Genomic DNA, 13,481 nt, shown 5'->3' on the forward strand with positions numbered 1-13,481 from the left:
AGCACCGACCCACTGTGTCAACCTGTGTAGTACAGCCTAGGTCTTGTAATTGAGTATAAAGTGTGTGTACCTCATGTCCTTCGTCAGTCCTACAGGTTTAATGTGACAGTGCTGCACACATCAATTGCTGGAAAGTTGAACATTCAAGGAGGAAGTTCAGGGTTAAGAGCATCAGAGAGATAATGACCTGAGTCTCGATGATGTCTGAAGTTTATTTTCAGTGTCACATCATGTAAGCACAGTCAGAGTGTTCCTGCTAACAGCTGCTTTATGAATGCTCTTTTAATTAAAGTGAATGAGTGTGATATTAACGTCAGGATGAAACAGCGGCTTTGGTGGCCAGGCACAGTCAGCATGTAGAGGTTCAAGAAGACACTGTAGAGTGTTGATGTTGATGTCCAGTAGACAAACTACTGTCTCTAAACTAAACAGACTGGAATCAACACCACTTAACAACTTCTGGGATGTGTTGCAGATAGGGATGCACAATTAATCACCGTAATCAAGTTGTGGCCAAGTGCAATGTTCTGATTGCAGGAGCTGCAAGTTGTTTGGATGAAGATGTGTCACAACATCCTGAGTGCTCTGTTGCCATAGAGACACCCCAGACAACAAATCATCTTCTCAAGCTCACTCTCTCTAAACCATCCGTGAGCACAATTGTCAAAACAATTTCATGGTTCATCACAGCTCTGTTGAATGTTTGCCAAAGATCAGTGTCAGAACATATCATTTACATTGTAAACCATAGTTTTTGTGTCACTTGATTGTCCAGTGAAATTACACCATGATTATGATACACAATTACACTTCATGTTCGGCCACATACAGTAGTAGTCTACTTGCCAGCCCATAGGGCCCCATTGTGAACCCGGAAATGTTGAGTACCCCAAAGTTTTATGTTAGAAATATATAGTATTGGTCCCCAGTATTCAGAAACTGCCGGATGCTAACTTATATATATTGGACAATTAGCATAACAGGCATAATTAGCATACATTAGCATAATTGCCTATATGGGCAATATTTCAACAAAATTGACTTGGCTGATCTGGGCAATATTGGAGTGGCTTTAGGGGTTATTGATGATGCTGAATTCATTTCTGACATTTTCAAAATTCAAAATGGCTGTCTAAACCGGACGTGACCAGATTTTAACCGCCAGTGGGCCGATTTTGATGGATTTCAAAATCTGGTCTGGTCTATTTCTAACATAAAACTTTGGGGTAGGCTACTCAACATTTCCGGGTACTTATTGTTGGCAAGTAGACTAAGGTCCAACACATCTGAAAAGGCTGGGATTGGTTGATTATGACTCCTTGTCCATCAATCCTACCTGGCTGATCTTCAGCCAATTTACTACATCATCACAAACACTTCATGTCATTGATATTTATAGCATAGGCTATTTACATGTAGCCTATGTATGACAGATTTTGATAATTGATCATTTTTCATCAGACAATGGAAGAACGTTTATAAATTGCGAATAGTTATAATCATCAATCATAATAATCAGCTAATCAGCTCTGATCAGTAATAAGAGATACTTTTTTTTAAGCTTTTTTTATTTATGTATTTACTTTTAGGAATTTCCTGAGTTGAACTGGACCAAAGCAGAGGAGATAAACTGTAAAATGAACTGCCACCTGAAATCTCTCCAAAAACGCGTCCTATCGTGGGGCGTAATTGCGATTGGCTTGACGTCACAACAAAGGGCGTGGTCTATTTTAGACAGGAAGGCAAGTCGTTTTCGAAGATAAGCACGTGGCCGATATCACGCACTGCAAAATCTCAAGCACAGCTCTCATTATCTAAATAAGCATAAGCTACAGCCGCTTCTGACCTGACTATTAGATGGTGATGAAGTCACCGAGCCACTCAGAGCAGATCATTGTTGGCTGCTTGCAAATTAATTAGGATTTAATGGGCCGAGGCTTTATTGCATGCAAATGAGATAAAGTGGCTTGTTTACTGCGAAGTTAAAATGTGATGCACAGGTTCAGCATCAGCATACCTTTACAGCAGAGCCAGCAGTTAACATAAGGCCTACAGCATCATTATCAACTAGAAAAAGCATTTCCAAGAATGGAAATGGTGTGACTGCTGACAGCAACTGAACGCTGTTGCAGAATTAGCAAATAGTGCAAGCTGTGATCACCATACAAATGTTTGACCAAGGTCAGAATCGAACCCACATCCTCATGGTCATTAGACTTCCACTCTGCCTCTAGGCCACGGTGCACACACAGTTGCAGAGACTGTTGTCTGTTAATGATCTGCACACTGTCAACATCAAGAAAGCTTGAGAGTCAAGCTTGAATGACTTAGAATGAAAATGTCTGTGAATTTCAGGCTGAGCACTAACCATATGGCCACAGAGAACCTGAGTTACAATGAGCTTTATACTATGAGGAATCAAAGACTGTCCAATGACAGCTGAATAATTGGAATCAAAAGTCAAGCAATGAAGTGAAAAGACTGAGGCAGGAATCGAACCCATGACCATATGATCACTAAACCTTTACTCTGCCACTCGGCTACAGAGAGCACACTGCTTTCAAACCTGTTGTCATTCATTGTAATGTGATGATGTGCTGCAAACTGGTACGAGTAATCAAGGAGATAACAAACACCTGTAACCAATTGAAGGCGGGGGAGGAGAGCAGAATTCAACATAACATAACAAGAGTTCTTCCCTTGGATTCGAACCGGTGACCTTAGGGTTGGCAACCATCCACCCTAACCCCTACACTACAGTGGAGTTGTGAAGAAGAGAGGTTGAGACTTTGATGAATGTGAGATTTTTTGTGAAAAAGTTAAATATTTGAAAAAGTATAAATAGTTAAAAAGAGAAAAGTAATGCCGATAAAGTTCAAAAAAAGCTGCACGTTTTGATATATGAATTGTTGAAATAGCACAAAGTATGAAGGACTAGAAGAAGACCGTAAAAAGGCGGAAGAAAATGGCCAAACAGAAGAACAATAGTGTGACTGCTTCAGCAGTCACACTAATTAATGTGATATTTAAAACTATAAAGAAAACAGGACAAACAGACAATCAGTCAATTGAGTAAATATTTAAAGAAGAGATAAAAGAAGTAGTAACACAAAGAGCTGTGGTTCTCTAACATCCGCCATTCAGAGCCGAGCCTGCCCAGGCCTCTGTGTTTAATCCTATTAGATCACTAAGGTACAACAGCAACAAAAGCGATCATTGATGTGATCATGAGACCGGGCAGGTCCAGATTAAAGCAGTGATGTCATGCAGGCGAACAGCTGAGCAGCGCCTTTTCTTTCCTCCTCATTGAGACAGAGCGACATCAGCCCGGAGGACAGAGGAGCAGAGTGGACCCACCCACAGGATCAGTGTCCACATGTCCCAGCAGCAGCAGCAGCAGCAGCAGCAGCAGCAGCAGCAGGTCTGTCTCTGTCCCACTGTGTAAAGATCTGCACTCAGGTCTCTGCTGGAGGTTTCGGTGCCGGTGGTGGGTGGATCACATCACTTCATTCTCCAGCCCAGGCCGCATGCACGGGGCTGCTGACCGGTCTCTGAGGACTGTCAGCGGGAGGCTGCAGACAAGATGCCAGGCGATGGGTTCACGATCAAAAGTCGCATCAGGAATTTACTGCGCTCGCCCTCAACCAAGCAGAAGAGGAGCAGGACCGAGGATCTCACCAGCAAGGTGGGCTACCAAGCTCTGTTTAAAAGTGCCACAGATTTATAGATAGTTTAAAGAGAAACATTTATTTTTATTTAATTGCAGTGCCACATCTTAGCATGATACAGAAGACGCCAGGCTAAATTAGTCTCTAGACAAGGTAGCCTGCCACTTCTAACAAGGTTTTTTAACTAATTGCTTCATTAATCAAATCATTTACACATGTTTTATGCCTTGCAGTCAAATTATTGCAAATGATCAGAAAATAGCTTTTGAGTTCCCAGTGGTTGGACTGGACTAAAAATGTACAACAACATTTTTACAATTAAAAATATAAACTGTAGTTAACAAGACTATTCACAACCTGGCAACCCCAAATCAACTCTGTGCAATGCCTTACAGGCTGAATGATCTATTATAGAGTAAGGTAACTCATATGAAGTTGAAATGTAGAATAATCCCCTCAGGCACAGTCTATAACCCTCAATAAAACATGATTTATTGGATTAATTACTAAATACAGAGAAAAGAATATGTAACTTAATAGTACAAGAGGACTTTAGGCTCACTGTGCTTTTTATTGTTATGTCTTATTACCATATATGTGTTAGTAGGACACCATACACTCAGGTACATTCATGTGTTGCTGCAGACTGATCAATGACACTAATAGCTGCTTTATTAATCCCAGGACAGACAGACAGCATGAGTTGCCAAGCCAGCTGTCACATCTTCTGTTTACCTGCAACATTTGACCTAGTCTCTTACGTTTTTTTTTTTTTTACATCATCCTTTTCTTTTACGTATGTAAAATTCACGAAAGAGAAATAACAGAAACATTTGTAACTTATATTTTAGTCTTTATCAGTGTAGAACCAGAGACACTCCCTGCTGCATGTGCATCTTGGTTGTGCAAGATACAAAATAAAGAGATACTGAACAAATCTGAAGCAAACTAACAAATCAGTATTATTTTAGATCTGGCCTGGTTTACCAATCAGAATCATTCCAGAGAGATAATAAAGGCTGTCCACCGTAAACGGGGAAAATCAGTGTTCTGAGATACAGCTACTGAGAGGACACTTTTATCCACATTTAGCCGTTCACTTACCACACTCCAGCAATCTATTTCTGTCTTTGATTCATTGACAAGAGTGTGTGGTTACATCACCGCTGGTCCAACTTCTTTATTTATCTACTCTCACTTCTCACTGTGATGAAATCCTCCAGAAAAACAATGAAACAGTGGAGCCCAGGTGCATCATTTCTGTGTTTTATGTCTCCACAGGTGACGCTGGAGAAGGTTCTGGGCATCACTGCATCAGGAAACAGCGGTCTGACCTGTGACCCCCGATCTGGACTGGTGGCCTACCCTGCAGGGTAAGACCAGAGAGAGAGAGATCATCATTATCTTAACATATGACCTTTGACTTATCCACACTCCGTGCACAGTTTCCTTATCATATCTACCTCACACAGACAGTCAGTGGGCAAATTTCTGTGTGTAATCAGTGTGCTATCTCTGAGGAACTGAGGAGGAGCTCTGGGGGCTCTCATCAGAGAAACTCAAAAGCTTTTTATTATCCCATCCTCAGGGAGGCTTCCTTTGACTTCCTCTGTGATACGCCGATGTAAAGAGCACTGTGTAGTATTATTATTACTGTGCAAACAGTGAGACGGGCTTTGTTAACTTGCACGGTGCGGAATAAAAGAGGAAAGAAAGGGAGAGGCGTGAGCAGCGGGTTGGAGGATTCACTGTAGATCCACAGTGGTGATGCCTCAGAGCTGCTGCAGAGTTTAAAAACAAGCACAGTGGGTCTCGCGAGGCCGTAACAGAAACTGTACTGAGCTGCTTTTGTTTTGCGCTCAAATGTTCTGACAAAGCTGTATTAATACTAAGAAGGTCAATGTCTGAAAACAAGAGGAGAATTAGAGCTGTTTCCATTAGTTGCTGTGTCACGGAGTGTGCGCTTGTCGCTGAGAGAGCAACGTGGTGCGTGCAGGCACGGCCACCTCTGCATGTCTGTGTGCTCTGATGGTGATTTTTAACGAGCTTTATGCCTCCCAAATTACAAACAGTCTGCTAATCCACTTGCAGCCTGGGTTTAAATCTGTACAGGCTGTGGTACCAAGAATGCAGTTCCCTGGCCAGGAGCTAAAGAAGCAGTTTAGCGACAGGTGGACCGTCGGCATGCTGCTGCTGAACAGGATGTAAGGAGGAAGTTTTATTAACAGGAAACAGTGTGGTTATTTGTATATGGAAACATAGATGATTCAAAGTGGGCCATGGAAATATACCATGAAGCAGGACAGGACTTTTATTTTGAAACCTTATCTGATGATGCCCGCACTTGCTGGATAGCTTGACGTAAAGATTCAAACTGTGTGATGTTGAAAGTTGTTTCAATTTCCTCATCTATCTCTGAGGAAGGAGACATAATAAAATAATAATCAAATGTCACACTGTTCCTTTAAGACATGAAATTATTTTACAATTTTAACTGATATGCCTTAATTCAGGTTGTTTCAAGTTCTTTAAGATCAGAAATGCTTTAACTTGGAATTTAAAATAATCTGTAACACTTTAACAAAGGTAACCTACCTTTGTTACCTAGCTTTGTTGACAAAGGTAACCAATCTTTGTTACAGTGTCTGTTATATTGATTCAGTTTACATTTCTTATTTGATACATCATGAGATGTATCTGTAGAAGAGTGAATGCATGAATGAGTGCAAACTTCAATCTTCTGGTGAAACACTTCTGCACAGAGTAAAGTTTAATTACATATGATAAGATGCTTTTATTGCCACTGCATTTAAAATCCAATGAAATTGCAACTGCCCATCACAGTGGTATTTAAACAAACATGCCAGGTAATGTGGGATAAAGTGCTGTAAGAAGCGCACAATATGAGTGAATAGGTTTCAGTTGTGTGTATTTGTGGAGTGTCTGGGCTGCTTTGGGGAAGAAACTGTGCAAAAGTCTGTCGGAGCATGTGTTTATTGACCTGACAGATTAGTAAACGAAGGCTTACTCCTGAACATATTAGTAGAATAATGTGTTACATCAGAGTTGAAATGTTTTTCAGGTCATTGTGTATACCGGTAATCAGTAAGCGCTGGTACAACAAGCCACAAGCGCTTACTGTGAAATCAGAGCTCAGTTATTCATTTGTTACCTTGAAAAATGTGTTTTCCACTCAGAGGTGGACGAGAGTTTACACTTCTCACAAACAGCTCTGATAAATAAACACAGCACTGGAAAGTGGATGGATGGATGGATGGATGGATGGATGGATGATGGATGGATGGATGGATGGATGGATGGATGGATGGATGGATGATGGATGGATGGATGGATGGATGGATGGATGGATGGATAGATAGATAGATAGATAGATAGATAGATAGATAGATAGATAGATAGATAGATAGATAGATAGATAGATAGATAGATAGATAGATAGATAGATAGATAGATAGATAGATAGATAATTATATCCTTCTGTTCTTTATGCAGGTGTGTGGTCGTCTTGCTGAACCCCAAAAAGAACAGAGAGCACCACCTCATCAACAACTCAAGGTGAGTTGCTCACAAACCTACATGAGTCTGAATCTGTCTCTGTCTCAGTCTTTGACTCTGACTCCATCACTGTCTCCCACAGAAAGACCATCACAGCTCTGTCCTTCTCCCCTGATGGGAAGTACTTGGTCACAGGCGAGGTGAGTGATCTTACTCTTATTTCTCTTTATATCTCACTTACTGCTGTCGTTTGATTTTTTTTGCCTTCGCTGAGTTTACAACGATGGATCTGATGTTTCCTGCACCTCGGCACTCGCACAGCACATGAGCAGTGAACGGTGACAATGTTGTCTCCGGTGTTTTTATTCTCACAATTACAGCGTAATGTGTCCTGTCAGTCAAGTGTCACTGTGTTGTAGTTACAGCATGTGCCTCGACACAACAAGCTATCTTAATCCCCCCCCTTCCCCACCTCCCCTCCCCTTACAGCCAATCAAAGCCGATGAAAGACTTCTCATCCACTGTGTAAGTGGATGAGCACGCAGTAGTTGCCATGACGGCAGAGACAAAGTTCAAACGACCAGACAGACCGAGGACAGGTTGCTGCGCTGCCATTTAAAAGGCACCAAAATGCCAAGTTCTTGTCGACTCCCATCACCAGTGTGTGGATCCTTGGAGATGATGCAGGAGCACAACTGGTTGTTACATAAAACCATCAGACGTGCACGTTTGCTGTCAATTTTCCAAATGCAAATGTTGATATTTTATTCATCTACCACAGTTACTACGGTTCTCTTTCCCACACCGCTGTGAGTGTGATCAAAGCTGAGAGCATCACAGCTCTGTTAGAGGATTTCCTGTAAGCCTTGAAAGAGCAGAAGAGTTAAAGATATTCCTGAGTGAATGATCTGATAAAAAACCAAACAGTGGATGGTTTTACATCAAGGACAGGCGGACAGTAGATGCCACTGCTCTTTTTGATGCAGCTCTGTGTTAAGGAGAATGTTGTCCATTCTCAACGTCCTTCAGGCTGACTGTCCTCTCACCTGTTAACCCTGACCTTTGGAAGGGTCGTCCTACTATGTTTTAAATAAAGAGACTACACAAATAGCTTGCTGACCTTTTGATCCCTGAGAATAATGTGCGCAGTCGAGGTAGAAGTAACGGTGCAGAGGTCGGAGGATAATCTCTCTCAGAGCTGAATAGACTGGAGAAACAGGTGACTGTTTGTAGCCTGCTCCAGTGAATTTAAAGGGGACATACTGTATAATGAAAATATCACTTTTTGAAGGCTCTTTAAAGGTTATAGCTACAACTTTTTTTAAACTAATTTTTCAAAAATAATACATCCACAGAACGTCTAGAGGGGTGCAGAAAAAAAGTATTAACTTTACTGAATTTTACATTTTTTAAAAATTGTTTTAAAAACCAGGCTGAAACTTGTGCACACCGGCACGGACGGACAGGTGCGTAGGAGAAGACCAGGTGGTCGAGTAACATGAGAAAAAGCTCCCGCACACTGTCATCACTTGCAGAGGTTTTATTGAACAACGTTTCGGTCCTGAGACCTTCGTCAGGTTCTAAAGCAAAAATTGTTTTAGAAATTTTGACAGGTCCAAAATATAGGCTATATACATAAATATTACATCTGGTTACATTGGCAACGTCGGCATGAAATGATCTCTGCGCTAACAGCGTAAGTATGTTGATGTCACGTGAGGCGGAGCTCCGGGGGAGCCAGATCATGATAGCTCTGTGGAGAAAATGGCATTGTGCTAATGCTAACTAAAGGTCAGCCGGTATTGTAACGTTTTCGGTGCAGGCATGATGCTGTGGGTTTTTCGGGTTCGTCTGCTGGTGAGTTAGTGTGAAATGATTCAGATGTGTTTCCAGTCCGCTGTCGACACCAGAGATGCTGCTCGTTTGATACGGTTAGCGTTAGCTTAGCTTTAGCTACTAGCCGGTCCCTATAGGCTGGCAACCACAATTGAAGGTTGGAGCGAGAGCGGGCGAGTGTGCGACACTTACTGGACGGGAGGAATTAAACATGTAGCTAACACCTTTAACATATATGTGATAATAAGATGTTCCAATGATGTAACTAGTTTTCAAATTTGCATAACCCCACCCCTACCTGGGACTGGTAGAAGGGGCGGGGCAAGCAGTGGTTCATTTGCATTTAAAGGGACAGGCACTGAAACCAGCCGTTCTGAACAGCGCTGTTTTGAACGGATGGAAAGAGCTGTGATGTTTGATCCTTGGGGTATTTTGATCAAAGCATGTCACAGACATGTCTTTAAGACACCTGGGAACTATTTTAATTTGTGGAAAAGGGGCACAATATATCTCCTTTAATGAACAGAGTCCAAACCATGATCCCTGTCTTTAATCATAATGATGAACTATAATTTGTTCCTTTTCCACCAGAGTGGTCACCTGCCAGCAGTGAGACTGTGGGAGGTGGCAGAGCGGAGGCAGGTGGCCGAGCTCCAGAAGCACAAATATGGCGTCTCGTGTGTGGCGTTCTCTCCCAACGGCAAATACATCGTCAGTGTGGGGAACCAACATGACATGATGGTCAACGTCTGGGCGTGGAAGGTAGTTTGCACACTTGAGTTTTAGTCCACAGCTAAATCCTCTACAAGTCATCCTTTTGATGACTTGTGACTTGACTTGACAAAATATAGAAGACTTGAAACTCGACTCGGACTTAGACGTTAAAGACTTGGGACTTGACTTGACTTGAGTGTTGTTCATTTCATGTTTATAAAATATAAAATGAATATCTAATATTACTCAGTATGAGCTCAGGCTGACAACGGCGTTGTCATGATTGGATCACTCCCCTGTCAATCAGTCATGACCATGTTTGATTCCATGTATTTTATTGAATATCAGTAATTTACTATGCAAAAACTTGTTTACCCTTGCTATATGTATTTATTAAATAATAATTATTAGGCTATTAAAACCAAACAAACTTTATTCTATAGTGATTATACACTTATACAAATATATTCATGGGTACTATATTCAGATTTTGCCAATAAACCTTGCCATTTATTACACACTGGACCTTTAATCGACAGTTACCAATATCTTGTCTTTTCACTTTATTAAGATCAGATTCTGCAGGTAAAATTGCAATAATAAGGTGTTTAGACTTGACTTGACTTGGCTTGAATAAGAAAAAATGACTTGAAGCTTACTTGAGACTTGCACATGTGTGACTTGGTCTCTTCTCTGGCTTAAAGTTGTAAATGTCTTGTTGATTTGTCCTCTCACAGAAAGACGTTGTGGTAGCAGCCAACAAGGTGTCCAGTAAGGTGACAGGCGTGTCTTTCTCCGAGGACAGCTCCTACTTTGTGACTGTGGGGAACAGACATGTCAAGTTCTGGTATCTGGATCTCAGCAAGGCCAGCAAGGTACTGGAATAACACCATCCTATAATCTTTTATAGCCCTGGTCTGGTTTTCTCGGTCCATAAAGGACAGTGTTGGTGTTTCATTTCAGTCCTGTGCTCTTGTGCTGCCAAACACTTTTACACAGTGTAGAAATGTTTCACTGCCTTGAAAATGATCCAAGCTAGAAAAATCATCCTAGTAAACTGGGAGGCTGGTTTTGTCACACTTCGTCTTTCATTGCTGTTTCATTGTTCCACAGCTGTTTGTCTTCACAGCTTCACAAATGCTTTGTGCATAATCGCTGACACTCAAACAAGGAAATTGAAAATAACTGAGTAGCCTAACATAAATTGTAAAGTTGCGCAACAGCTGCACACATGCACAGGCTCCAGAAAGCCTGGATGTGAATGCAGTGTGCACATTGGGAGAAAAAAACTCTGAACTGTGAATATAACCATTAATCTGCTGCAACCACCACATCCGTGAGCTTCATCAGTTAACCCTCCCCTCTGTGGTATGTAGGCCAGCGCCCCCGTCCCTCTGCTGGGCCGCTCGGGGCTGCTGGGGGAACTGAGGAACAACTTCTTCTGCGATGTGGCCTGTGGGCGGGGCACGAAATCTGACTCCACCTTCTGTATCACCTCCTCGGGCCTGCTGTGTGAGTTCAACAGCAAGAGGATGCTGGACAAGTGGGTGGACCTACGGGTGAGTGACAGGGAGGGGATGTTTGTGTTAGTGTAGTTAAAGCCTGTAAAGAAGTGATGGAGTAATCTAGTTGGTCCGTTAAAGGGATAGTTCAACATTTTGGCAAATTGGCCTATTGCCATAATCCCTGGAGTAGGTTCATTACCTTTAATTTTCGGTGCATGTTGTTTTGAGATCAGCGGGGCAGAGACGCGAGCTGCTCAGTGAACACAATAAGTTGTGACCTGCACATTCACCACACTATGAAATAATAATGTGTTTACGATTATTAAGAATTACGAGACGGAGTTGTTTTCAAGGCAAATTCATAGCCAGAACTACATTCCAGACACGGCTGCTGGGTGGAGTGATTTTAAAAGCACAAGTAGTCCTGAGTATTTGCTTCATGTGTCCTAATGTTACATAATTATCCATGATTATCGCATAGCGTGGTGAATGTGCAGGTCACAACTTGTCCACCAGAGTGTTTTGGAGTTGTTGGATTGTGTATTTGATGAGTTTGATGAGGAACAGGGGACCTGTACTGTTCACCTTTATTGTGTTCACTGAGCAGCTCACGTCTCTGTCCCCCGGATCTCAAAACAACATGCACCGAAAATTAAAGGTAATGAACCTACCCCTATAACTGTAGGGAATAGGGATTATAGGGATAGGCAAATTTACAAAATTTGAACTATCCCTTTAACTAAATATCACTTTACTGGTATGCAAAGAAGAAAAAATGTACCATCTAGAATTGTGTTGTTTTTGTGCGTGTTTGAAACAACTTTACTAATGATTTATGAACACTGACAAGTGTGGTTTAAAAACATCAGTTGCTGAAAACGCTGCTGGTTTTCATGAAACATGCATTGTGTTCTTTACTGATTCAGTAGGTGTCTACATCTTTAATTCCACTCCTCTACTTTCAATATTAAATCTGCAGCATATTTATGCATCTATGTGTTGTATAAAGAGCATTAATGGTAGTAAGACTAATACTACACGCTGCTCATGGTCAGTGTCCAGCTGTGGTGTTTAATCAGGAGGTGAGGATGAAGGTGTGTGGCTCCTTATCGAGCCTTCTGTCAGAGGATCAACCACAGATTAGCAACAGGGACAAGAACAGAACATGTCGCCCTGTAACCTTCATTATCTCAGTCCTGACTCACCTAGACTGAACTTAATTAGGTTTAAATGAATAAGAGTAGATTTAATGTGAAATACAGACTGGATAGTGAAGTTAATCATTTGAGTCAAAATCTGGGTTACAATACAAGCCTAAATCTGCGTTCATAGCAACAGCTGATCAGCAGCGAGTCGTGGAAACTTTTATTTATAATTCACATTAAACTGGACGTTGCCATTCATAGTGAAATGAGACGAGGGAATGGGTCCTCTGTGGTGTTTTTCTCATGCTGTGGCCCCAGATGTGACAAAACTGTGAACAAAATGTTTATAATTAGAAGTCTTCATAATTACCTACACAGCTATACAAGACCGATCCACTACTGTTGCCTGAGTGGGAGGACAGGAATTTTCAGCCTTTAGTCATGAATGAAGGGTTTACATCTCTCCTCTCTTTTTAATTTTAATTTCTGAAGCAGTAGCCTAATGGAAATGTAACAATTGTCAGAGCGGCGTCCCTAGCAACAGTCTGTTATACAGAAATAACAGACCTTAGAATTTAGTGATTGACCAATCAGAATACAGCATTTAATAGAGCCGTGTAATAGTATTCTGTAACTGCTCTTCTCCAGGGGTTTGTTTTTTGTAATTTACAGAGCTATGAAACAAAATGATGATGATGATGTTGTTGTCTGATGTTGTTGCCGTGTAGACGAGCGTGGCCCAGGCTCTGTCTCTGTCTGATGACATGATCTTCTGCGGCTGTGCCGATGGAATGGTGCGAGCCTTCAGTCCGGTCGACCTGCACTTCGTCTGCACGCTGCCGCGGCCCCACCCGCTGGGCACCGGCGTCACGGCTGCTACCGAGGCCAGGTGAGGCAGAGCTCAGGAGTAACACGGCCTCTCCCTGGCACCGCTCCACCGCAGGATCAGATGTTCTCTATTTATAGTGCTTCCTGTCTCAAGTGGCACCGTTTCACAGTCTAAATCACTCCTCATCATGTCTCATTTAAAGGGATAGTTCACCCAAAATTCAAATTTCACTCATTATCTACTCACCCTCACGTCAACTAAGAGCTAT

The 13,481-nt window shown here is 41.9% G+C and overlaps 1 protein-coding gene across 3 annotated transcripts in view; it reads left to right on the forward strand.

Moving 5' to 3' along the window:
- Nucleotides 1–3,108: 3,108 nt before the first annotated feature.
- Nucleotides 3,109–13,481, forward strand: part of LOC146962081 (mitogen-activated protein kinase-binding protein 1-like) — a 29,772-nt gene continuing 19,399 nt past the window's right edge. For 2 of the 3 annotated variants that reach the window (XM_085770570.1, XM_085770572.1), the window contains exons 1-8: nt 3,473–3,685; nt 4,950–5,041; nt 7,182–7,244; nt 7,327–7,384; nt 9,612–9,782; nt 10,472–10,609; nt 11,111–11,293; nt 13,113–13,273. In XM_085770570.1, the coding sequence (XP_085626696.1) occupies nt 3,584–3,685; nt 4,950–5,041; nt 7,182–7,244; nt 7,327–7,384; nt 9,612–9,782; nt 10,472–10,609; nt 11,111–11,293; nt 13,113–13,273 (968 nt within the window). In that variant the 5' untranslated portion in view covers nt 3,473–3,583. Of the gene's footprint in view, nt 3,686–4,949; nt 5,042–7,181; nt 7,245–7,326; nt 7,385–9,611; nt 9,783–10,471; nt 10,610–11,110; nt 11,294–13,112; nt 13,274–13,481 lie in introns of all 3 variants that reach the window. The other variant, XM_085770569.1, reaches the window with a different exon arrangement.

Source organism: Trachurus japonicus, chromosome 24 (assembly GCF_045865225.1).
Source record: "Trachurus japonicus isolate A0001 chromosome 24, Traja_1.0".
NCBI lineage: Eukaryota > Metazoa > Chordata > Actinopteri > Carangiformes > Carangidae > Trachurus > Trachurus japonicus.